The sequence below is a fragment of the Hippoglossus stenolepis genome, chromosome 17 (assembly GCF_022539355.2).
Source record: "Hippoglossus stenolepis isolate QCI-W04-F060 chromosome 17, HSTE1.2, whole genome shotgun sequence".
Classification (NCBI taxonomy): Eukaryota; Metazoa; Chordata; class Actinopteri; order Pleuronectiformes; family Pleuronectidae; genus Hippoglossus; species Hippoglossus stenolepis.
In genome coordinates, this window is record NC_061499.1 from 20736537 (window position 1) to 20762396 (window position 25860).

General features: G+C 40.7%; 1 protein-coding gene across 1 annotated transcript; it reads right to left on the reverse strand.

Annotated features, from left to right (window-relative positions):
- Positions 1 to 4980: 4980 nt before the first annotated feature.
- scin (scinderin) lies at positions 4981 to 20783 on the reverse strand. The gene is made up of 16 exons (XM_035183182.2): positions 20468 to 20783; positions 15401 to 15555; positions 13814 to 13975; positions 13523 to 13672; positions 12630 to 12719; positions 12203 to 12335; positions 11997 to 12085; positions 11681 to 11896; positions 9336 to 9457; positions 8158 to 8248; positions 7336 to 7506; positions 7072 to 7249; positions 6043 to 6164; positions 5638 to 5715; positions 5500 to 5560; positions 4981 to 5243 (listed from the first exon to the last, which is right to left on the reverse strand). Exons 1-16 carry the CDS (start codon positions 20658 to 20660, stop codon positions 5080 to 5082), a joined length of 2175 nt encoding a protein of 724 aa, XP_035039073.1. The 5' UTR covers positions 20661 to 20783; the 3' UTR covers positions 4981 to 5079.
- Positions 20784 to 25860: the final 5077 nt, after the last annotated feature.

Genomic DNA, 25860 nt, shown 5'->3' on the forward strand with positions numbered 1-25860 from the left:
GCACTGGAATAAACCAAGACCCTTTTTTTATCTTTTCTATTTTCAAACAGTTTATTTTAATAACACATTTATTTCAATCCAAAAATACTCTCACCAGCTGCACTTATAATGCTGCCACCAATTAACACATTTTATGTCATTAAACAGAAATGTAAAAATGATTTGTGGTTATGTACTGGAGCTTTATTAGTTTATACTGTAGTCAGGCTGTTTTAGTTGAAGAACTTCACCAGGTGTTGGATCAGACGTGAACTCACACTGGTCTTAATGTTGGACTTTTACAGACCAGTCACATACAGATGAGACACTCACCTGTTGAGAGAGACTGTTAAAGTGCCATCAACACAGGAAATAGGCTGTTACCCCTAAATCTGTCAGACAGTAATCCCAGACAAGTGAATGAAAGGTGACACAATACACAGTCTGCATACAGAGCCCACATAGTACCAGCAAATGTGTTTTTCGATTTAACTTGATGAAATTAAAAGATCAAAGAATCATCAAAAATCCCATCGGTTCATCAAAGATTAAAACAAACGGTACTAGCTTTGATTTTGCTTGAAATAATGGAGGTTTCACAAAGACAGCACAGCTTTATTTTTACCAGAGAAATATTTTCATGTTGCACAGTGACCTCATGTGGCAATAAGAGGTCAAGACAATGAAAGTGTTTGTAATATGACTTTTTCTATCTATATCTATTTTTTCTATTTGGCCTTTATATTCCTTTCGGAACATAGGCCATTGATGAATTGTTTCCACCCTCGTCTGTCTTGAGCCATCCTCTCCAGCTGTTTCCACGTCAGCCCCTTCTTCTTGAATTCCTGCTCTGTGCTCCTTCTCCAGGTGTTTTTGGGTCGTCCTCTACCCCGTTTGCCTTGTGGGTTCCATGTCAGTGCCTGTTTTGTTATTGCTGTTGTGTTTCTTCGTAGTGTGTGTCCAATCCAGCTCCATTTTCTCCTTAACAGCTGTATATCTACTGTTTCTTGTTTTGTGCATTCCCACAGGTTGATGTTGCTAATTGTGTTTGGCCAGAAGACTCCAAGGATGCGTCTTAGGCAGTGGTTTATGAAGGTTTGCAGTTTGTTCGTGGTGGTTCTCCAGGTTTCGGAGCCATAGAGCGGCACGGTTTTAACGTTGGAGTTGAAGATTGAAGATTTGAAGCTTCGTCTTGAGGGAGACTTTTCCAAATTTTGTTTAAGATGTTGAATGTTGTTCTTGCTTTCCCAATTCTTGTCTTCACGTCCTCCTCTGTCCCCCATATGACTTTTTAAGAGGTATATATTAGGGTGGTTTTGTGAACCTCTGGCTATAGATTCAGAAGAGAAAATGTTTCTTGATTGTGTGTGACACGGAAGTTTGAGTTTTCTATTTTAAGTATGTATCTACATTTTCACAGAAGTAGGCGTTGAGTCAGGTGAAATAATCGAATCATGATATTTATTCAGTCCTCCCTTTTTGCTTTCAAAAATAATCTCAAAAGTTTTTTCTGCCAACTGGAGGGACATGCCAGTGCTGGTTGTGTTTGATTGACAGCAGCTAGCTGGCTGTCGGAGTGCCAGTGTGTAGTATTTATGGAGATCTATTGGTAGACATGGAATATAATAATCCTGATAATGTTTACGTTAGTTGATAATAAATTGAGTAAGTTGTTCGTTTTCATTAGCTGAGAATGAGTCCTTTATATCGACATCAGGAGCAGCTAGGTCCTCATCGAGGAACTTTTACGTGTCTATGTTATCTGAAGACCACTGTTGGATCTCTTCTATGCTAGGTAGGGGAGGATGGGGCGAGGAGTGAAGCCATCACTAATTACACTAATACAGTTTAACAGTCTTAAATGTAAAGGTCACATGGAAGAAGTAGGAGAGCAGTTATTGCCACATTGTTTGAAATGGAGACGTTATAACCATTCCGTTTCTGAAACTAAATGCAAACTCAAACACAGAGACAGTAGATGATTATCAAAGGACTCACTGTAATTCAGGGAGTGTGTTCTAAGGGTTCAACGTGAGAGGCAGGGACTGACAGAGTACAGGAGGCAGCTGAGTAAGGTTGATTTGAGAAGAGGCAATGGCTCAGCAGAACGGGAGGCTGATCCACAAACTGGCAAGGAATGACAACCGAGGACTGGTCTACACTAAGTGTTAAAAATCAAAAAGTCAGACAGGCCAAAACAATGACGCAGTTACCCACATTTGCTTCCTGATTGGTTTAGATCAGTCACAACTCAACAACCAGTGCTGAATGTGAAGCTTACTAACACTGTCAGTATAGTTCCACCTTGTCGTCGCGCCAAGAAATGAAGTCCCTGCTCTTAATTTTTTACATTGCTGAATTTTCTGCAACTAAGCAAATAACTGGAGAGTAGACAATCTGCTGCCTGTTCACTCCAACATGTGCATAAACATGAATGGTCTCGTGAAACAGGCATGTTCGTGAAGACAGAGATTATTTCTGATATGGAGCTAAAACACTCGTCTGAATGGTGATCTTTTATTGTTACAAAATGAAAACACATTAGTGCAGACGCAGCGTGTCTGACAGCAGTAGAACTGGAGGAGACGACCAGAGGCACAGGAAAGCTAAATTAAAAGACAAGCGATGCAGGAAGCAAACCATCAAAGGCAAAGACACTGGCCTGGACGTCTGTATGTAATTGGTGACTGGACGATCTGCAGTCTGGACTGGAAGTCTGGCGAATGAGGTGGGTGTTTGTAATGCAGAACCTTGGAGTGTTAAAGCAGTGGGAGAGGCGGTAGCCACGTCCAGCAGAATACACACACACAGAGACAGACTGTGGACAAACATGACACAGAGGAAAGATAATAGACACAGAGAGTTTCATACTAAAGGTAGCATAAATGAGCCTTTACACAGTGGACACATGTAAACCAACTTGCTCTGTCATGGGCAGAAGGGGAGTAAGGACTATACCAGCTTGTGGTTCCGTCCTGCTTCACACATTGCTGCAGCCGGGCCGCTCCTCAGCTGTGTAGCCGGCAAACAGGTTCATTTTGTTTGTTTGGTGTCTAATTCAACAAGCTGAGGTGTAGGTTAAAGGGATAGATCTGAGGTACTGCAGGAGTAACTGCGGCTATCACAAGTTCTCGCGATACTCACAAGTTCCCGTGATAACTGCAGCAGTAAGGAGGAAGAAAACAGCTGACATTTAGGTTAAAAACACGGTGTAAATGACGCCATTTCAAGTTTAATTTGAATGCGTGTGGAGACATTTTATGTTTTTTTGTTGTTTTTATACGTTTAAAGAAGTGGTCACCATTAACTTAATTTGTATTGGATTTGGCTGCAACGCTGTTTACCCCTGAAACTCCAAAAGTGTTTTGTGGACTCACACACTTCACCCACCCCTCCACCGGCATAGTGCTGAGTAGATAATGAGTGTATTTTCATTTTTGGGTGAAAAATATGTGTTATGTGTTTGGAAGTTAGATAGGACAGAGACTTCAGTAGGGAAGCTAATTTTGGTTGTTGTGTAGCAGACTGCTGTGGGGCTCAATCTAAGCTGTATGATCTGCTCATACACAGATGCAGTAACCAACGGTTCTGTTAAACTAATGCTAAACGATCATGATCCTATGTACAGTACATATACAGTGAGCATCATAGCAGACATTCTGACTTTTCCCTGGAAAGGCCCAGTTGCTCCTGTTTACACCAACTCTGGCTCTGTTCTATTCAAGACTCCCAGTCACTAGGGTTGGGCAATAAAACAAAACCAATGATTATCGTAATGTAACTTTTATCAATAGCAATATAACAAATATTTATAGATGTATTGCTTATGCATTGTGCAAGCACAGTAAGGAGGTCTAACACATAATTGATCTACCTCAGACTTGTAAAATGTGTTGCTTTTTATGTAATCCTCTGCTCATAAAGACAACCCCTCCTCAGGAGTAAAAATAATAAGAAATAATAATGTGACATTCATTGCGATAATTATGGATATCGACTGTAATTTTTGGTCATATCGTACAGCTCTACCAGTCATTAATTTTATTATTTAACTGTCTTTTTCTTGCCGTGAACCTTCAGAATGTCTGGGTGTTTTCTTTTCTGATGCAGTTGTTTAGTAAACACACTGTTCTCCAGTTAGAGACAACCTGTACCTGTAGCAGCACTCAGGTTAATAATCACCTGTTGGCACGGACTATTTCATTTTTTAACAATGACTTGTCCTCACATCAGAGGTGAACATTGGACTAAAAGCGGAAAATGTTATTGGCATGTTTTTGAAATGAGAGAAAACAAGGAGAGAACAGGCAAGAAAAAAAACTGCAAGCTTTTTTGGCAGTAGAGGCTGCGTCATAACTCGTCAAGTATGAAACAAACAAGATTAGGCATGGGAACAATGTCTGCCTTGACAGCAACATTCATAGAATCACTTTCTCTTTAGCAAATAGTCTTCAAAGTAAAAGCACAACTTAGTTGTGTTCATGCTATGCTGCATAGTGATCTGAATTACAGTTGAATTGAATTTTGAAATGTTGTGAACTTGGATCTAAGGGTTGTGTCGGTTGCATAACAGACCTCTGAAATAGACAACATGCAATATGAGTAATAACATGAACAATATTAAAACAAATTCAGTTACATTATATGAATTTAACAAAAGGTAGATGTAGGTAAACCACGTAGGATGACTAAATAAATAAATCAAGTTTTTTAAGTTCACTCTTCACCATAGACTGTTTGTAAAAAGCTCTGCACACAACGTCCAGCAACAAACAAGATCTGACAGAATATTGTAGAACTGTTTGAGGAGGACTCACAAATCACAAGGAATAATTCAGAAGTAGCTCTGAAGCATTAACACAGGCCAGACAAACCGGCACATTTAGAACAGGCACTAAATTCATTAAAGGTTAAAAAATACACTGCAAGGCTTTTGTGTGTGATCATATATCAACATACATTATAACAGCAAGCAATAATTTCATAATAACATTGCCAAGAAAAGATTGATAATTTTAATTCTTGCATTCATTTGTTTTGACACACTGATTATATAAAGGATGATATTTCAGTGGAACTGGGTGGAACAGTACATCTGCATTAAAGGGTCATAGACTTCAAACTCCAGCTGACTGAGTCCCAGTGGGTGGGGTCCCAGGCCAGGAACCACCCTGTGAAGGTGGGGGGCTCATGGCCTTGTTTCACCACCACCACAGGAGTAAGGTTGTCGCGGACACTCGGGTCAGTCTCAATGTACTGTTTGGCTGAAGAGGAGACACAGTTTCACATGTTAGTAGTGACCCCGTGTGGCGGTAGCAGGTAGTTGAAATTGGGCTGATATGTCTTTCCATGATATACATTTTAGATTGTGGAGGACTCAGAATGCTATTCACACACAGATTTAAAACAACACATTCATTCCAACAGAAAACAAGTATGAATGATCAGTTTCTGTTGCTCACAGAAACACTATTAAACCTAATGCAGTTCTAAAGAAAGGATAAACTTCCAACATCTCACCAGATTTGACAGATTCACTCTTCTCCACCTCGTTGGCGTCCTTACCAATCCAGACAAACACCTGCAACAGGGAGTCTGCATGTTAGAGATCGGTTTTCCCAACAATACTGGTCCAACATGTCTTACAGATGTGAGTACCTGATCCCAGACGTCCAGCAGCATCACATCATCTTCAGCCAGGTCATCCTGTGTGAACTCTTCAGGAACCTCGTCAATCTGCACACAACACGATGACACTGGTTACAATATTATCCCCCCTACATCCCATTTAACACCGCTGTAGTGTCTAACACAGATTGAAGTGGGATTCACATGATCGCATGAGGAATATAGCAGGAAGCTTTAATGTTGTGGAGAAATGTGCCTCGAAAATAAGGATTTAAGTTAAGTTTTTAAGAGTGGGTTGTAATGTGTGCAAAAGAAACATTTAACATCCTATTATTACAAGAAGCAGAAACAGCAAATCAAAGCAGTTAAGTCAAGACTCATCAAAATGGAGGATAACCGCATGTAAAGAGAGAATAATGTGGTTCAAATACTTACTATGAACCTGCCGGTCTTGTTGGAGCATCCAAACAGACGAGGAGGGTGAGTCATAGTCTGACTCTCTAGTCTGTCTGAGGTCTGGTACTCTGTCTTCCCCCCTAGTGCATCCCAGAATTCATCTGCAACAGAAAAATACATCCTGTGACATTTTAGAAGTCAGAGTCAAAGGGAGGCTGTATAACCCGATGACCATATCACTGCAAACGTGACTGCTGCAGTTTCAGATGTAGTTTGAGATTTGATCCATTTTCTGCAGGGGATGATGAGCAACAGACAAAACACACAGCTTTTGGAGATGAAAAAAAAAGATACTATAGATATTACATGTTATACTAAAGTCAAAATTTGACTCAAAAACTAAATAAACTCTCTCTGTGTGTGTGTGTGTGTGTGTGTGTGTGTGTGTGTGTGTGTGTGTGTGTGTGTGTGTGTGTGTGTGTGTGTGTGTGTGTGTGTGTGTGTGTGTGTGTGTGTGTGTGTGTGTGTGTGTTTGCTCCAGGTATTACTCATGTTGTGGGAACGTAAATCGGTTTACAGTCACATTATGGAGAGTTCTCTTCCTCATGGGGAGAAAGATCATCTCACCATAAATGACACCATTACATTTTAAGGTGAAGACATGTTTTAAGGTAAGGTTTAGGTTTAGATTCAGGTCTAGGTTAGGTTAGCGTAAGGGTTGGGGTTAAGCTAGTAGTAACAATGGTTAAGGTTAGGGTCTGTAGGAAATCAATGTAAGTCAATATAATGTCCTCTGAAGACAACTGTGTGTTTGTGTGTGTGTGTGTGTGTGTGTGTGTGTGTGTGTGTGTGTGTGTGTGTGTGTGTGTGTGTGTGTGTGTGTGTGTGTGTGTGTGTGAGGTACAGGTGTTACTATGTTGTTTGAAACAAAGTCTGTTAAAACAGTCATATTCTTCTTTTCTGTGTGTCATCTGTTCACATGCAGATGCAGTATTGTATGTAGTTCCATCCCTAATAAAGTAAACAGACAACATACATGACAAACACAAGTCAAATGTGGATTATGACCTGGTTCACTTCCTTCCATGATGCTGTTGCTGCTGCACTTGAGCTCTTTGTTTATGTACTTGGCTCCATTTACTTCTTCTTCACTGGACCCTTTGCCCTTCCATAGGTAGCCCCGCCCATCAGCCATCTTCAGGAGGAAGGCGTCGTTCGAGTTGAGACTCGTCGCTCTGGCATCAACCTGAAGCATACGTGAATTTTAGCATGATTAAATTCAATTACGGGTGCCTGTGGTGAATACAGTCCATACAGCAGGAAAATCCTCACCTCTGCGATCCTGCTGATGGTTGCCAGATTCTGGCGTACCTGAAAAAGTCGGGTTGGAGGTGGTGGGGCCTGGCCCCCAAGGCGGGACGTACCATTCTTATAAACAATGAGGGGATTGTTTTTGAAGAGACAGAGCAGATGGGGAGGCTCTTTACCTTGGCACACTCTGACCTGAAGCCGCAAAACAAATATCTCTGTGACAGACCATTTTTTTAATCTTTAAAATTGCACAAATACCCATTGTGCAACATTACGAAATGCTGATGTTTAGCAGGTTGTGTTTCTCATGGGCATCATCTTGAGCTGTCGGTTGTTCATACTACATGTATCTAATCTCCCCTCATCTTCAGACTGTGGTTGAAACACAGGTGAACAACAATGCTCTGCCAGAACCTTTTCGTTGCTTGAAAAAAATTCAGACAAAAAGTTCCTTTTCATCGTAACATGGCTTAAGTTAACTTTATCATTATGATAATATTTGCTGATTAGCACTCAACCCAAAGTACAGCTAAGATTGATAGGAATATCCTTACACTATAAGAAAAGTCAGGAGTTACCAAGTTACCGCTAACTTATTGCAACTTTATCAAGTTACAATGGATGGTTAATTACATATTATTGGCCAGTGAGCCCAGTACACAAGACAAACACTATACTATTATAACAAGATACATAATATTTGTATAATGTAATATGTTCATAATACTGGGTTGTTATGTTAATCAGCAAACGCAGCAATATGTTTCCATAGTCTTCACCAGGAAAAGGGATAGCAGGCATCCTTTGCATGTGCTGTTCATTTTCACTTCATACAGGTTGTACCTGAACTGCAGACCCTCCAAGTGAACGATCCAGTTCTACAGTCAGGAACGCTGAGGCTGTTAGCTCATCCAAAGTGCAGCTGGCTCCCTGCCTACAAGCCACAAGGAGACATTAATACTGGATGTTTAGAACACACAGGAGTAAACTTTACAAGTGCACTAATCAATAATTCAAATGACCAGTGAGTCAAGTGAGTATCTGTAATGTAAAAGGAGTCTCTTGTGGTGAAGAATCCAGATCATTATCCCTAAGGCTGCAGTTAGAGTTAAAAAGTGCTGTTTGTACTTTTTTGGTGTAAAACCTCTGAGAGGCTCACTGTAGACTACATGCACAGCACCACACCGCTAATGAAGTTAGCGACTACCGAGAGAACACAATGGAGCGTTCAGTGAATATCCCTTGTACGTTAGAAGGTCTTCTGCACAATTTAAGTTACCAAATGCCATTAGATGTTAGCAGGGGTTAGCGGCCAACATCGGATGTGAGGGAGATAACTTCAGTTGTGCTCCTTAGCATCATCAAGTGTTTTGGCCTTGTAATCAATGATACAGGCCGAACTTAAGGGTACACTGAGACTAAAGGTAAATCTGAATACTATGAAAGCCCAGTGGCCCGCTCAGTGGATCAGACATCATTACCTCTATTCCTTTTTAAACTAAACACTGCCCCATTTTAGAACATAGGACAAGATGGAGAATATCCATGGTATGTTCTACCACACCAATTAATGCCTACCACCAGTTGACGTTATCGGATGTTAGTGACCAACAGCAGATGCAAAAAGGCCACTGGTTGCTAATCCATTAGCAATATATGAATTGTAGTACTGTTTTAAGGCTGCAGTAATTTGTATATGTGTTGTTAAAACAAATAACGAAGATTAAAACAAACAAAAAAATATTAAAACAGATTTTTCTTTGGATAAAATTTATGATAATTCTCTCTGGGTTTCTCACTGATAGTGACACCTTTTTCTAACTCAATTTATTATTATAAAGGTTCTGCTTTGTGAAGCTTTTAGGACTGATATTAGAAAAGTCAGAACCTATCAAATAGGTTGTGTAAACATGACAGATGAACCAACATGAAAGCAGGAGCTGAGCATTAGAGTGTATCACAGAGGCAATCACATCTCACTGTGACCAAACCAGCTCAGTATTTATCTGGTGGTGTTGTACCAGGTGTAGATGATCTGCCTCTTCCCGTAAGTGTACAGGATGATGTAACAGTCTCCACCGTAGAACTGTCCGTAGCTCTTTGTGTCAACTGGGACTCTGCCACTGCTCTCCACCCTCCAGATCTGCAAGAAACAAAAAGCACAAATTAAGCATAATGTAAAATTTAGTGGTGGTAGTCACCTGGTCATATCACATAAAGACATCAAACTCTAAACTATTTGGATTGTTACTGGAAGATGCAATGTTCTTTTCTCTGAGGCTAGATGTTCTTCAAGCTAGTCTTCAGGTACTGCTGACCTCACAGACACTGAGATATAATCAGTTAAACAGTATAGGGTTTCCATCCATCCATCATCTAAAGTGCTTATCAGCGCATATTTGAGAGCCCATCCCAGCTGATATAAGTCAAGAGATGGGATACACTCTGTACAGGATTGATATCACAGGGCTGAGACTTGGAGGCTAACACCCATTCACACTCACACACCCATGGAGAATTTAGATCCACCAATTATCGATTGATAAGAGTAACTAGGGCAATATCTGTTTTTGTTTGAAAATGCATCAACTTTGTTACAAATACGCCTGTCTTCCACACTACTCCGAAGTTTTAGACCTGTTTAAAGTTTGGAAACGCTGTTGGCCTCGTTTTAGTTTGAAAACTCCAAGGCTATGTTATAGTCATTACAAGATATACGTTTTCAGATGTGTTAGTATGGACGGGTATTAAAACTGACACAGAGCCAAAACACAGAGATCTTTTTACTTTGAAAACAAAACTTTTAAAACTAAAATGTATGTAGCTTAATCAACCTGCAGTTGGTGGAGACCAAACCAGAGCTCATAGGAGAGTGACTGAGTCCAATATTATGAATATTGGACATATTCTTCAGAGCAACACCTTAATAAATGAAAGCGTTGGTCTGGCCCTCGCAGTCCGCACGTCTCAGGGTGTGCTGTGGCTGCAGTGTAGTGTAGGTTGGTTTACCTGTCTTGGTATTCCGTTATGTGTTTGCACAGTGCATAAAGGAGTTAAATGTCACATCCTGTTGAGGTGTGCATCCTGTTGCTAGTAGGTGCTACGATTATGTAAAATGTTGTCATTTACAGTAAATGTGGTCACGCCAGTTCATCAAACATGTTAAGTCTTGTGAAGATTGGACAATGTATGGTCAAATTAGTGGAACTTCCTCTTGGGTTATGGTTCTTTGAAGGAAAACCTAAGATTCGCACAAATTTCAAGAATGAAACTTCCACATTATCCCACTTACATCTTCAATATCTTTTGATTGCACTAAGTTGATAAGATTATTCAGTAGGAGGAGTTCATGAAAGTAGAATGCCAGCAAATAGCCAAAACCAAGCAGGAATTGTACATTACAATTAAAATCGGCAACTTCCTGTTCAATTTAGGGTACTTAATAAACATTTTAAAAATACAAATCAACTTGCGCATGCTAATGGGGTTTCTTTGCTGAAATTTTATAGGGGGGCACTATCGAGCCATTTTGACACATCCATATACAACACCCATATTGTAAGTAAATGTTTGTCATTTCTGGTGTGTCTGATGAGTTTTGTGACTTTTTGAGCATGTTTAGCCTCCAGAAGATGTGATCAATTGTAAAAACTAAACATGAACCTTCAGCGCATTACCATGGCAACAGCATTCAAAGAAAATGCACAAGATCTATCTTTGACCATGTCCAAAATTTAAGCTGGAGGTGGTCAACCTGCTAGGAAGATTACATCACAGTACAAAACATGTAATTTTTTGTTGCCAGTAGGGGTCGCACTAACTATGGTTGAACAACTTCCTGTTTCACGCAGAAACATTGAAATTCGATGCACCACCAGGGACACGCCTGCTGACAAAAACTCACAAAGAGCACAATGTGTGTGAATCGCCAAAAATGACCACTTAATCCAGTCTTAATTTCTTGCGCATCTGAATTTTGGGCATTGTTTAGGCTGCCAAATATGTGATTCATTGGGAAGTGAAAAAATTATTCTTTGTAATTCAATAGAGTCATTGCAGCAGTAGCTGCTCTGGCCCCTTAACCCAGAGAGCCTTGTGCCAGTCATGACTGCAAGTCATAGATGGTAAATGGTCTGTATTTATAAAAACTTAGTCTTGATGACCACTCAAAGCACTTTACAGTACCATGCCATTCACCCATTCACACACACATTCATATAGTGCATCTATGTGCAGCACTTTCTCTATGAGAATAGAGGCAATTTTGGAGTTCAGGTTCAGGACGACCACTCTATCCTGCTATCCATTCACCAGTATGTCATTAAATGTAGCAACGTCAACCACACAGCATTGGGACAGTTCTGACCTGTGTGTCTCCACTCCCATTATCCACCATGTTGTACTTGGCTGCCATGTGGTGGGACTCATGGAGCTTAGAGGCATCAAAATCCACCTGCTGGATCTTTGCGATTCTTTCCTTGACAGACACCTTCCCGAAACCCTCACTTTGATCTCTGTCCTTCCAGACCAGGAAGAACTGCTTGAACATGGGAGTCTCACCTCCCTCTGGCAGCACCTGGATCTGTAGGACCATCAGCAGCGACACTTTTAACAATAGATCTGCTTGAAATTTCACAAAAGGAAACATGGTGAAATAATAGAAATACAGTAGAAAAGTGAACCTGTGTGTTTGCGGGGTAGCCCATCTGTTTGATGAAGCCCTCAGCTGTTTTCATGGCCTCTTTTCTTTCACTGGGGTTGGCTTTATGCCCTGTGGAGATAAATGAGGTGAGATCATTGTTGATATGACAAACCCAAACAGCTAATCTGCAGTCACAAGGACAACAAGCCATTCAAAGGGAAGGAGGAAGTGAAAATGTCCGATCACCTTTCCATACAAATATCATGTTGTTTTTGCCATGATCCAGGATGAAGCATTCATCTGATAGCAAGTCACTCTGGACAAATGGGTTTTCCTCTCTCACAGCTGTAACTTTCATGGATCCTGATGCATCTGATACCTGACAAACACGACAGTGAGCTCATTCGAGAACCACCTGTAAAAACATCTGACATCTCCAAAACATTTGATGTTTAGAGGCATATATGAGTGATCTGAATTACAACTATGAATAGTCCAGACCTGTCTGAGCAAACAATGGCTTATAGATTTTCATTTGACTTGATAGGATGAATCACTTTATATTACCTGACAAATGTAGGAAGTGTAATTATTAAGGAAGATTGTTGTGCCAAGATTCTTTAGTTAAAATTGTGTGTGTGTGTGTTTGTGTGTGTGTGTGTGTACTCTATACCATGTAAAGTTTAGCCATTTTCCTGTTGGACATGTCAGCCACATCATCATCTTCATCTCCCTCTGCCAACTCTGGCTTGACTCCAAGGACCTGTTGTGACAAATCATAACTTATCACAAGACATTAATCCATCTAAGATAACCCGTTAAAATACATTGACACAGAATATATTACAGCGGTGGTTACTATGAAGTAAACCACAAAGCCAAATGGAAAATATTTGGTGAATAAAGAAATTTACTATAGTGCTTAATTGCAAAAACAGTATCAGCCGTCACATGCCTGTTCGTGGTGGGTGGCATAAGATAAGGTAGGATTTACAGGATGCTTACAGGAAAAATAAAGATTGAGACAACTTCTATGAGCATTTGAAATTCAGGATGTGGTTAGCCTAGCTTAGCATAAGGACTTGAGGCAGGGAACCATAGCTCTGTGTGAATTCTGAAGACATATGAACGCATACATTTAGTACTTAATCTATACAAAAGAAAACATTTTAGGGGAGAAAAGTTATTTCATGGCAAACTATTTTCCTAAAATTTAGTTCTAAAAACAGTTTCGACACTGGTAAATGTATTTTTACATGTTTAGTTCGACCAGCCGCTCCAGACTTTTTGCTAAAGACATTGTTAAATTTAACCTGAGGATCAGAGCATGGTTGTTTGGGTCGTCTCGCTGGTTTTTCGAAAACTAACATCTAGCTTCTTCCAGATCTGATGGTGTTCCTGAGTGGATTGAGTTTACAAAAGCTTAAGTGAACCTTTTAAGAGTATTTTGGTCAAACAGAACTCCATCTGCTGAGGAAGCCTGAGATGTGGCTGAGGTCAGTACCTTTCATTCCGAATATTCACAGTCCTGTCTCTGAACTTACGACAGAGTGACCTTAGACTCACATCAGTTAATGTGGATGGTTCACTTCCCTCTTCTATGAACACCACTTCAGGGCGGCCATTTCTCTCGTTGTCACGGATTCCTCTGGCCACTTGTGCTGCCTTCAGTTTTTCAAAGTGGTTACACTTGGACCCACACCACTGATAGATCTTCTAAAGGGATGTAAGCGCACAGGCAGACAGGGAATCATTAGAAACATTAACTTGTTAACATTAACTTATCTAAAAAATCATTTAGATCAACCATCCGTCTGCAAACATGTTACAATTTTATATTTAACACTGTGTCCTGACATTTCCAAGGTCAACAATGAAGCAGTCTCCACTATTAAAGCTGGACCAGCTGAAGGGGACCTGGGTGGCCCTGACCACGCGCCGGCCCTTGATGTGGAGGAGTCTCTGAGCTGAAACGTCATTGGTGACCACATGGTGGAATCCTGAGGCAACACCTCCTGTCTGAGGGGAAGAAAAAACAAAATGCTTTTAGCTTTCTCACAGTTTTCTTTAGACTCCAACTTCCCCTTATGGCCCAAGAGTCACTGTTCCCTGTAGTCAAGAGTGATGCTGTAATGGAATTAATGGGGGGGGGGAAAGCTGTGCTTCAACCTTAATTCAAACTTTAATAAACATAATGTTAATGATTTTTGCATTTAAGATGAAGATAGTTATTAATTTGTGGTGATCTATGAACTTAATGATTCTGCTTAAACTTGGAAAAAAGTTTCCCCGCAGCTTTACTTGACAAAGCTTAAAGAGCACCCAAGTGGCCATTCCAACCCAATGAAATATTCCAAACAAGAGTTAGCATTTTAATCCATCTTCCAATAAAAAACAATTATTTCTCTATTTGTTGATAGATTGTTGATTAACATGCTCAATATGAGACTAAATGGATACATCAAGTAGTGTAGCTGTGATCCTCCTCTCACTTATAGAAATTAGACAGAAAATATTGGGTCCATCCAGGACAGTTTTACATGCTTACAAAGCAGCCACAGAATTATACTTCAGCATGTTAGTGGTCCATTTTCACACAAGCACACTGGCTCTAAGTGGCCAAACAACTTGGTAGGCTAAGCAATGGCTTTTGATGGATGCAACAAACATGTTACAATTTTGATTGAAAAATGCTGTTAGGTTGACTATTGGTATTTCCAGTTTACTATCTTTTCTTAGCATCCTAATATTTGCTTATTAGTACTAAACACAGATTACAGCAGGCTCTGATGGGAATGAAAAATCATTTTGCAGGTTGTCATCAACCAAAGGACAAACTTAAATTTGAATCTGATAATGGAAGTAGAGTAGAATTTGGGGGAACCCCAAACTTTTGCTATTTATCCTGAAGGGGTTGTGAATGTTTGTGATCCGTTTAATGTTTTTTGAGAGATCAAAGTGGAGGACTGACAAACCCTGGAACCTGCTGCTACCTGTGTGGCAAAAAGTTGTGTTGCTGCATACTGCATCTAGTCATGTCTTCATGAGTATGTTCAGTCCCTCAATAATTGTGGAATAAAGTAAAGTCCCACTTAAGTTGTCGAGATCTGAATCTGTGCTGTTTTTCATGAACTTTGATCATGAGGAAAATTTCTCAGTAACTAATGTCTAGACTGCCACATTTTGTGTGAGAATTGATGGTCCCAAAAGAAGGATTCCTGATGTGTTGGCGATCCTATGACCTTTCCTTTAACAACACCATCAGACACAAATCTTGGAGCATATCAGATGTAATGGACGGATTGCCATAAAAAGGTAAAGGGTGAACCCTGATGAACATTGTATCTGTTCAAGTGGGGCATTAGCCTTATCGGTAAAAAGGTTCAGTCACAGCTAAACACATTTCTCAGTTGACGCTATTTTAAGAATAAATTGGATACATACTTGGTAAGTGATTCCTCCCTTGAAGTAGCTGGTGAAGGCTGTTGATTCAACCCCCTGCAGTTCTCTGTACTGCACCGCCTTTCCACCCAGGTAGTCGTCCAGCTGCACAGTGAAGATGGCTGCAGCGGCGCTCTCATCCTGACTGCACTCCTTTCCTTTAAATACCAAACACAGGCTCACTCAGAAACAATTATGTAGACATATCGATTCTGTCACATTTATATGAGAATCTGCTCCTCTTCTGTCTCACTGGGCAACACTGATGACAATAATCAGATTCCTCCTGAGATGTAGTGAATATGAGAAGCTGATTTCTTGTATTTTGTGGAGGCAAGACACAAAACGTTGTTACTTTTGGTAGGAATAAAAACAGCTGGTGTTCAAGCAGAGTTAACAGATTAATTGGTCACACATTTTAATTGAGCAACCTAACAGGGTTTGACAAAGCTGTACTGTCATAATGGAGATGGAAAGTATTGTGAAATAACAGGAACATTACTCATCGTGACAAAACCAGAAATTCAAACAGAAACAAATATGTCTCAATATTTTGGTTACCACAGCACTTAGTTACTTCCTTAAACACAAAGACGTTATGGAGCTATGTGCTCACCATGCAGCATCAGATTCAGTCCAAAGCTTAAAAACCTACCACCACCGCCAAAAAACACCAAATACTCTGCTGTGTCTATTTTCTACTCAATAAGAAAAACATACATGGGGATGGGGCATTGTGATGGGTGGTCAATGGGTGCATGTGTACCCAAAAGGCTTCATTCAGAATATTAACATTTTTGAAAAAAACTAAGATAAAGTATTAAATTATATGCCAAAATTACTTAATTTCCAATTCTCTGTCTTAATGAGTATGATAAACTCTCCCTCAGTTTGTTAGTAGACACACGGAAACCATTCAACTTATCCATAAAAGATATATGTTGCTCATTAGTGTAAACTTTTTTTATAGGAATGATGATGCAGTTTTTCCATTGATCTGATTGGTCAGTCATCAGGCTGTTGTCAGATTTTAATGCGATCCTCTGAAGTTGGGGGGAGGTTAGCCAGGTAGCATGTGTTACTAAGGTGACCTATCTGGTTAACAGTGAGCCAGTTCTCTGGTACCTGGAAAACCTGAGTTAAAGGTTCAGTGTGTAGAATTGAGTTTGAAATTTGTATGTTGCAGCTGAATAGCCCTAACCCTCCCCTTCCAAACATGAACGAGAACCTGTGGTAGCCTTCAGTTGTGAGAAAAACTCAAAAGGTGTTTAGTTTGTCCATTTGGCCTACTGTAAAAATTCTAGGCTAAAGAAAACTAGAATTCATACAATTTAGATGATTACACACTCATGACAACATCAGTAGGATTATTTTCTACAATTAGACACCGAACTGAAATGGTTTGGTTGGTTTTGTATTTATATAGTGCTTTTCTAGTCTTGATGACCACTCAAAGCTCTTTACAATACAGTTTTGCATTCACCCATTCACACAGTGCATCTATTAGCAGCACATTGTTGTTCTATGAGGGGCAATTCGGGGGTTCAGCATCTTGCCCGAGGACACTTCGGCATGCAGATGGGGAAGACTGGGGATTGAACTGCCGACCTTCAGGTTGGAGGATGACCGCTCTACCCCTCAGCCACAGCCGCCCCATAAATGAATCAGGAAAACATCAGTTTAATTTAATTTTAAAGGATCAGTGTGTAAGATTTAGACAGTTAATTTTGTATTGCCTGCAGGCCACCGTAGATTTGAATGCATACACTAATGGGGAGAGTGAGGGATTCATATAGTTCCTCACCATTGGATGTCACTAAATCCCATAAACACTGGTGCTGTGAATAAAGTCAAGAATTCTCAATGACTATTAGATTTCTTTTTCCAATTTAGTGTTATCAATTTGAGATGTTGAGACTGTGGGGTAGGATGGGTGCGTTTACAATGGTCATTGTAAAGATGAGGGATACCTCTTTTTTCCTTTTTTATCTCCTTTCGAGAAGTATCTTAGGGATCATACTCTATCAACTAAAGAGTACAAAAATAAATACAAAATAACTAGCTTTAAATTACTTGTGGAAAAGTCATTTAATTTAATGAATGAATCTTTTATAATTGTGAAAAATATTTTGTGTGAGATTCACTCATCTGAAGTTTTAAGAGAAAAAGGAGAAATGAAGATGCAGAAACATAAGATACTAGTGGGTTGTGGGTGACTGCTGTTTCTGCTCAGTTGCATTTACACCAGCTGTGGGCAAAGTGTTTGGTCTTCCTGTGTGACTACACACAGGAAGGAAGTGTGCATCACCATTTGCATGATGGTTATTGATTGATGCTGATGGGTTCTTAGACTGAAGACAAGAGCAAGTGAACATCTTGGCTGTATTGATGTTATTCTCCCAGAGGTAATGGAGAGATTTTCAGTACTGTAGGAAGGAAACACTTACTTCGCACATTTATCTGGACAATTTTCACCTTTTTTTCTTTCTGTTTTTTACATTTACGGTTCTTTTTTTAAACGTTTACATCGTAGAGTGTCATTAAGAAAATGTATTTATATCCAATGTATTAAACAACAGGTTTCGCTACCTCCACCCAACCAAAAAAGGCACAAAAAAAACATTTTCCTGCCATTGCTGAGGTTGAAAGTGTCCCTTTACTGACCGACTGTTGTATTGCATTTCCATGAGGTTGGAGAAGACAGATACCCCATGAGTAAAAAATATTAGGTTCAATATTTAACATAGTGCACAACATTTGCATCTTTTAAGTCTGGCAAACACCCATATCTTCCAAATTCAACATCCCCTCATTGTAACAAAGGCTTTCTGTGTCAAATTTCAACCTGGGGTGAACATGATGACAACACCATCATTCTGATGCCCCACATCTAATGTAGTCTTGGTGTAGCAGATAATGTTCCCACTCTTAAAAAACACTCACACCGTACTTGTGGTGTCTTGTGAGCATAAGTGAGGAGGTTTCATTACTCAGCGCTTTTTCCCTCTGATGAATTTAACCATATGTTCTTCGCAATCACATCCAGTTTCCTGATCATAGTCAGGATCATAAGACCACAGCACACACGCCATACAAAATGAGTCACTGCTTCCTCGCCCCCGGGGACAGAGAGCAAGGTCAATACAGACAACATCTGTAGCAGGAGTCACATCAGCATTCCACATGTCACTTTACACATTACTTTTAAAACTATGTGTGTCTGAAGTGCCGATGAGGAATGACAATTCGCGAAAGTGCCCGAGCCATAACCGCATCTGGTGACGTTGACTCACCATTTCTGATAAACACAATTGTAGCAATAATTACACAGACAGAGGTTTGGTTTAGTTTAGTTTCAACAGCAACATTTTTTTGAAACATCAAATATCTAATTTTTAAAGATATTGTTACAGACAGAAACTAATGACCCTGAAAAAAAGCTTTTCAGGCTAAACTCAGTGAAAGTGTGATGTGTCCATGTGTTGTTTTGTGCTCCTGGCTAAGTGGTGTGTGTTCTTTGTGCTGGAGCAGTCAGGGTCAGAAAAAAATATGCTGCCTGTTGCATGTAATCTTAAATTGGAGGCAAGGGACATGAAAAACACCATCTTCTCCTGTTCATGTTTCCATCTCCTCACAGTAGACACTACAGCTGTTTTCAGACATGAACTGTGGAGAATGTCTGCAGAATTGGGTGTAGACTTTCCCCCAGAGTTTGCCTTTCACACATGACGTCACGTTGATGTCTTCTACGTGTAAGGCACCTCTTTTTCATCAGCCCATCCGGAGAATGTCTGGAGATTTTCTGCAGTTCAGTGTCTGAAAGCAGCTTAAATGCCCTGTGCCACGTCTACATCACTTCTGCTTTGGTGGGTTTTCAGGAAACCGCTGCAGAGTTTCCATGTTCATTTCAGCCTCACTACCTCTGAGTCACCTCGAATCAGATGATGTCAAAATAATTGCTCACTGATAATACAGGAGCCCATTAACTGATCTTTTATGGACTTTTTCACTTCTGATTCAGGTGTTAGTTCCTGAACCATATATTTAAACATATGCCCATATGCTGAAGAAATAAACTAATCATCTTGTTTGACCTGGAGACAGAGTGCCTTAGCCTTTCCCCTCACAGCTGTTTGCTCTGTTCAATATCTGAATACTTCTGGAATCTTATTTTTGTACTTCTATCTTCACTAAAGAGCTCCTGTCATGCAGTCAGTAAACTACAGTAAATGTCTTTGGATCAGATGGGATGTTTGACATGGACCTGTCCAGGACTAACACTGTAACGATAGACTGTAACACATGGAGGTGTCTCATGTGAAAAACACATTGTAAAAATTGCACACATTTCAAAAAAGGATTTTGTGACCTGTCTTCAAAACTAAAGCCACACATATTAAGTACAACAAAATGTAAGAATAGAGCCCCACAAATGAACATTTCTGTTTTCCAAATTGCTCTTCTTTAACGTTGCCTAAAAACAAATAAAATTGTATTACATGTGCATGATCTTTATACAAGAAGTCATTTTTTGTTTTGTTTTGTACTGCAAATAAGTGATGCGAGCACTTTTCCACTGAGAGTAACACAGTACACACAGTCTGCACTTGTTCTAACACACGGACCCGGAGCTGATCTGCGTTCAAAGTAAACACACTGTAAAAACAGCTCACAGGACACTTGTCAGTGTGTTGTTTTGTCACTCTGACTGCACACCAAGGATCAGTGAGTGAGTGAGCAGTCAAACTGGAAATGCCAACATCAAAGTTTGCCTTAGCTGCAGACATCACTTGTTGGTAGAAATGTTGCTGAAATTTCAACCTGAGTCACTGAAGATTGACTCCAGCAGGACTGCATGAAGATCATTTCTTCAACATCTCCATGTTGCATTTCTTTAGATGAGTCTGAGGAAGCTGCTGTCTCAACCTGGAGGACATTTTCCAAACTAATTTGCTCCCATTGCTTCCTAATGGCCTTAAATGCTTTTAGGTCTGAGTGTCACTCATTTCCCTTCTTCTGAGAGAGTGGGAAAAGAAGTGGACCCAGAAGAGAAGGTCCAGGAACACTTACCCAGCCAGTAGTGCAGGTGGTAGGAGAAGCAGTTTCTCTGTTCAACAGTGCTGAGAATCACATAAGCATCTCCGGTGTAAAAGTTTCCATGTAAGCTCTCGGACACAGGGACCAGCTCTAGGTTTTCGATCCTCCAAATCTGCAGCCCGGTTGCCTTGCCTGCACTGGTGAACTCTTTGTGGTGGAGCACCATGTCTGCCGCTGCTGTAAGGCTCTGAGGACGAGTGAGGATCCCTGCTGAGGAGAGAGGAGGGTGGTAGGAAAGGGAACACACTGCTGCTCTGTGTTCTAAGCACTGACTGACTGAGTCTGTAGCGGGAGTGTTTCTCCATGCCTTTACACACACACACACACTGGGTGTGTCCACTGCCTGCCAAAATACACACACCAGCATCCTCAAATACAGATTAATGAATTGAGAAGTACAAGCACTTATACAACTACCATTGATTTGCTTGTGAATGAGTAAAAATAAATAAATAAATAAATTAGTTTTTATTCTTATAGTAAATTTATTTATTGTTATTTGTTCATAATGTATATAATTAGAACAGAAATTGTTATGCAACCAAAGCTGTCTAAGGAGCCAACATGTATTGATTAAAGACTTTTTTGGAGCCACATGAGGGTAGCAGCATTGATTATAACCTTGACAACACTTAGCTATTACCTTTAAATCAAATCATTAATGCTGACTCCCAAAAGTAAAATTAAAACATTTTAATCGCCCCTGGTGGTTGGCTGCAGTATAGGTCATAAACCCTCCTCCAAACTAAAAAGTACACGTCAAATATTTTTTTCTCAAAGATTGTTTGCAATAAAAACTTGGTGAAACATGGGTGGTTGACAGCTGAGACTGACTTGTGATTGGTCAAGCGTGTGCATCATTGACCCTGTTCAAACTGCTAAGTATGAGACAGACACTCCCACTTTTATTTAAGGAAAATTGGTATTGATTTACTTTTTAAAAAAAAAATCTAATGTGATTGGTCAACCCTTGACACCGTCTCAGATACATATGATGTCACTGAGTTACTTCTGCTACGAGCTGACCAGCAAAGATACGGCCACTTCAAGTGGAGCTGCAGCAAATTCTGTAATTTCTTTACAAAAACACCTTTTCACAAGGCACTCACTCTAAGAAAAAAAGGTAGCTTGATCAGGATCAATCAGATTTACAGATTCAGCAGCAAGTGATCGAGGACGAGCTTACACCCGGAGCTTCTCCCGCGCTTATTATGAGAAACAGAGGAGGCTAACTGGATGTGGTATAAGTGATGTATTTTATTGCTTCATCTGTTTGCTGTTTCAAAGTGTTGGCACAGAGGTACTGTGGACAACGACAGGAGTATGAGACCTAATAATCTCTCTGAAAAATGCAAACGGCATGACAGTTGCCACAGTCATTTAGAACAAATTTTGCGGCAGGCTTAGCATTGCTGAGCAGCTCGAAGGCTGCAGGATTGACATATTGTGTGATGTTGTTTTATTCGACTCTGGCTTCAGTTTTTGCCCCCCAACAGGCACCCCCACACCCCCAACAATGCGCCCCCCCCAATACATTTTATCACAAGCTGCCACTGGTTGATACCACTGCTCCACTCCACGATCACTTCTGCACAGACTCTCGATCCAAAGGATGTCAAAAGCGCAAGACAGGGACACATTGTCTATGATGCAGACGTTAGCGTTCTGACTAGAGCCAAGACTCAGGATGTTGACTTATCTGAATTGCTGTTTGCTTCTGTTTTGTCTGAAGACAGGTCTCCCCCTGTTAGTTGGTCAGTCGACAGTACTTCAACAGACCCCAAAGGTGTAACAGAGTCCTGTAATGGAAAATTCCACTGATCAATGTCTTACTCAATGTCAATGTCTTATGGGCGGCTGTGGCTGAGGGGTAGAGCGGTCGTCCTCCAACCTGAAAGTCGGCAGTTCGATCCCCAGTCTTCCCCATCTACATGCCGAAGTGTCCTTGGGCAAGATGCTGAACCCTGAATTGCCCCTCATAGAACAACAAAGTGCTGCTAATAGATGCACTGTATGAATGTATGGGTGAATGTAAAACTGTACTGTAAAGAGCTTTGAGTGGTCATCAAGACTAGAAAAGCGCTATATAAATACAAAACCATTTACTACTGTTTTGACTGTTTTCTGTGCACTTAGCTGATGCAACCTCAAAGTTCCACCTCCTGTTGACCTTTATTTGTGCAACTGTGTGCTGGGTTTGATTCCTATTTCTGTAACAGTGATGCCAGACAGCAGACGGTTCCCGTCTGCTTTCTGTTTTGTTTCCTGTTTATCACATTGTATAAAAAACCCTCCTCTTTAACTACTCGTTGTTGCACTCTGAGCAGTGTTGCTGACTGTGTAACCATCTGCAGAGCTAATAATTAAACCTCTAAGACAACTCCGGTGTGAGAAACTCATTATTTCAAATCTCATGATAAATTTCCACGACAAACTTGGCGTCACAAACAGGATCCCTTGAAAGATCATCTGGACCCTAGAAGTCTTCGGTGGTTGGCCACCCGGGAGAGAAAAATCTTCTGCCTCTACCTTTGACATTTAAGAGACGAGAGGACCGAAGTGACTGGGGTTCCGGACCGTCTTCACAGGGATCCTTATCTTATATCTTATATCTGGTGAGATGTTGAAATTCAGATTTTTCATGACTGCTTAGAGGATTTCTCAAATAGAAAATCAAACAGACATAGGAAATAACACGTTTATGGTTTTATTTGGAACGGGTGTATTAGTCATTGTCTCTGGATTATTGTTGTTTATGGTGTTTATCTGACCCATCCTCATGGCAATCATCCTAGTTGAAGGCATTTTTCCTGTTTTCCCGGAGAAAGAAACAAGGATTCGTGGAGACGTACGCGTCTTAAATTGAGTGTTCAAGGGAAATTGTAGATGTGCACGATTTCATACACTTAATTGATAAGGATGGGAAACCAGGGAAGTCAGGGACTTCCGGACCCAGAGGGCCTGATTGTGGACTCTATGATTGCAAGCGTGGGGACGGGAAAGTGTGACATTTCTTCCAATATGGTCCAGAGACTTTGCTTTTCCTCATAATGGATCACATAGATCTCTGTATCCTCCATTTACAGGGTGTGGCGGTCCTCTGCTCAACGCCTGCTTTCCTCCTCCCCAACGAAAAATACCCTCCTCAATATGGGGCGGTCTATTCTACGTACTACGGTAAGCGAGTCGCGTCATTTCCTGTTTTCCTGCCGCTGGTGGTGGTCGCTGTCTCTGAACTAGCTCCTCTGCTAACACAGATATTTCTCTATATCACTACGGCTAAGTCTATAGTTAAACATCAACACATACCAACTCCTACTCTTTGGTGCTTAGTGATTCTGTGTCCTTACATCAGCGTGTCACCGGATTCTTCTGTTTGAGCTCACCCTCGTAGTCTAATATAGAAGCGATGGCATCTCTCTCTCCCTCTCGCTCCCCTGCTCTCTCTTGCTCCGAGTGTCTCATGTTTACTTACTCCTCTGCCTCCTTTAACAGTAGTGGTACATGTAATAAATGTAGTGTATTGGTAGCGATGGAGGCGAGGCTTAGCGACTTAGAAGCTCGGCTCCGCTGCTTAGAACCTCCGTTAGCTGTAGTTAGCTAGCCGCCGCGGAGCCACCTAGCTTAGCTTCCGCTAGCAGTCCCTCGACTTGTCCCGTGCAGCCGGGAGCCCAGGGCGGCTGGGTGACTGTCCGGAGGGGGCATAGTGCTACCCTTAAAAAGCCCACGATTAAAGACCCACCAGCTCACGTTTCAAATAGATTTTCTCCACTCAGCGACGCATCCGTTGAGAAGCAAACTCTGGTCATTGGTGACTCGGTTCTGAGAAACGTGAGGTTAGCGACACCAGTGACCATAGTCAATTGTATTCCAGGGGCCAGAGCCGGCGACATTGAATCCAAACTGAAGCTGCTGGCTAAAACTAAACGTAAATACAGTAAGATCGTAATTCACGTCGGCAGCAACGACTCCCGGCTTCGTATGTCGGAGGTCACTAAAGTTAATGTGGAGTCGGTGTGTGCTTTCGCAAAAACGATGTCGGACACAGTAATTTTCTCTGGCCCTCTCCCTAACACAACAGGTGATGACATGTTTAGCCGCATGTTGTCTTTTAACCGCTGGCTGTCGAGGTGGTGTCCTGTAAACGGTGTGGGCTTTGTAGATAATTGGCAAACTTTTTGGAGGAAACCTGGTCTTGTTAGGAGAGACGGCGTTCATCCCACTTGGGATGGAGCAGCTCTCTTATCTAGGAATATTACCCAGTCTATTAAATGACAACCCAGAGTTGGGACCAGGACGCAGAGCTGCAGTGCTAAACACGTCTCTGCGCTCCCTCTGGATCAGTCACACAACCACAACCCCATAGAGATTGTGTCTGTCCACCGTCCCATTACATTATTTAAATCAAACAATAACAGAGGGAGAATTCCACACAAAAATCTAATACAAATTAACACAACCTCTGCAACAACTCAGGAAACAAAGACTTTTAAATGTGGTCTGTTAAACATAAGATCATTGTCATCAAAGGCTATTTTAGTTAATGAACTAGTCTCAGATCATAAAATAGATTTATTGTCCCTCACTGAGACGTGGCTGCATCCTGATGAATATGTCAGCCTAAATGAATCTACTCCCCCAAGTCATGTAAATACACACGTTCCCAGAGAATTTGGTCGAGGAGGTGGAGTTGCTGCTATTTTTAACTCCAGTCTATTAATTAATCCTAAACCTAAACTAAGCTACAACTCATTTGAATGTCTTGTTCTTAGTCTTCCACGCCAATCCAAGAAACACCAACAGCCAATCATATTTGCTGTAGTTTACCGTGCCCCTGGGGCTTATACTGAATTTTTAACAGAATTCCCTGAGTTTTTATCAAACCTAGTCCTAAAGACCGATAAAATTATTATTGTTGGTGACTTTAATATTCATGTTGACAATAATAAAGATAGCCTTAGCGTAGCATTTATTTCGCAATTAGACTCAATTGGTTTCAGTCAGTGTGTACACCAACCTACTCATTGTTGTAACCACACACTTGACCTTATATTATCATACGGTGTCAAAATTGAAAATCTAACAGTACTTCGCAATCCAATTCTATCAGACCATAATTTAATAACCTTCGATTTTTCACTATCAGAATATATGCCACTAATAATGAACTCATTTTCAAGATGTTTACCTGATAGTGCTGTAGCTAAATTTAAGGAAATAATTCCGATTACATTTAAACCCGTACTATCCGTCGATATAAACAACAAATTCATTAAAAACCCTAGCTCCACTGAGATTGACCATCTCGTCGATAGCTCTGTAAAGTCATTACGACTAACATTAGACTCAATAGCGCCTCTAAAAAA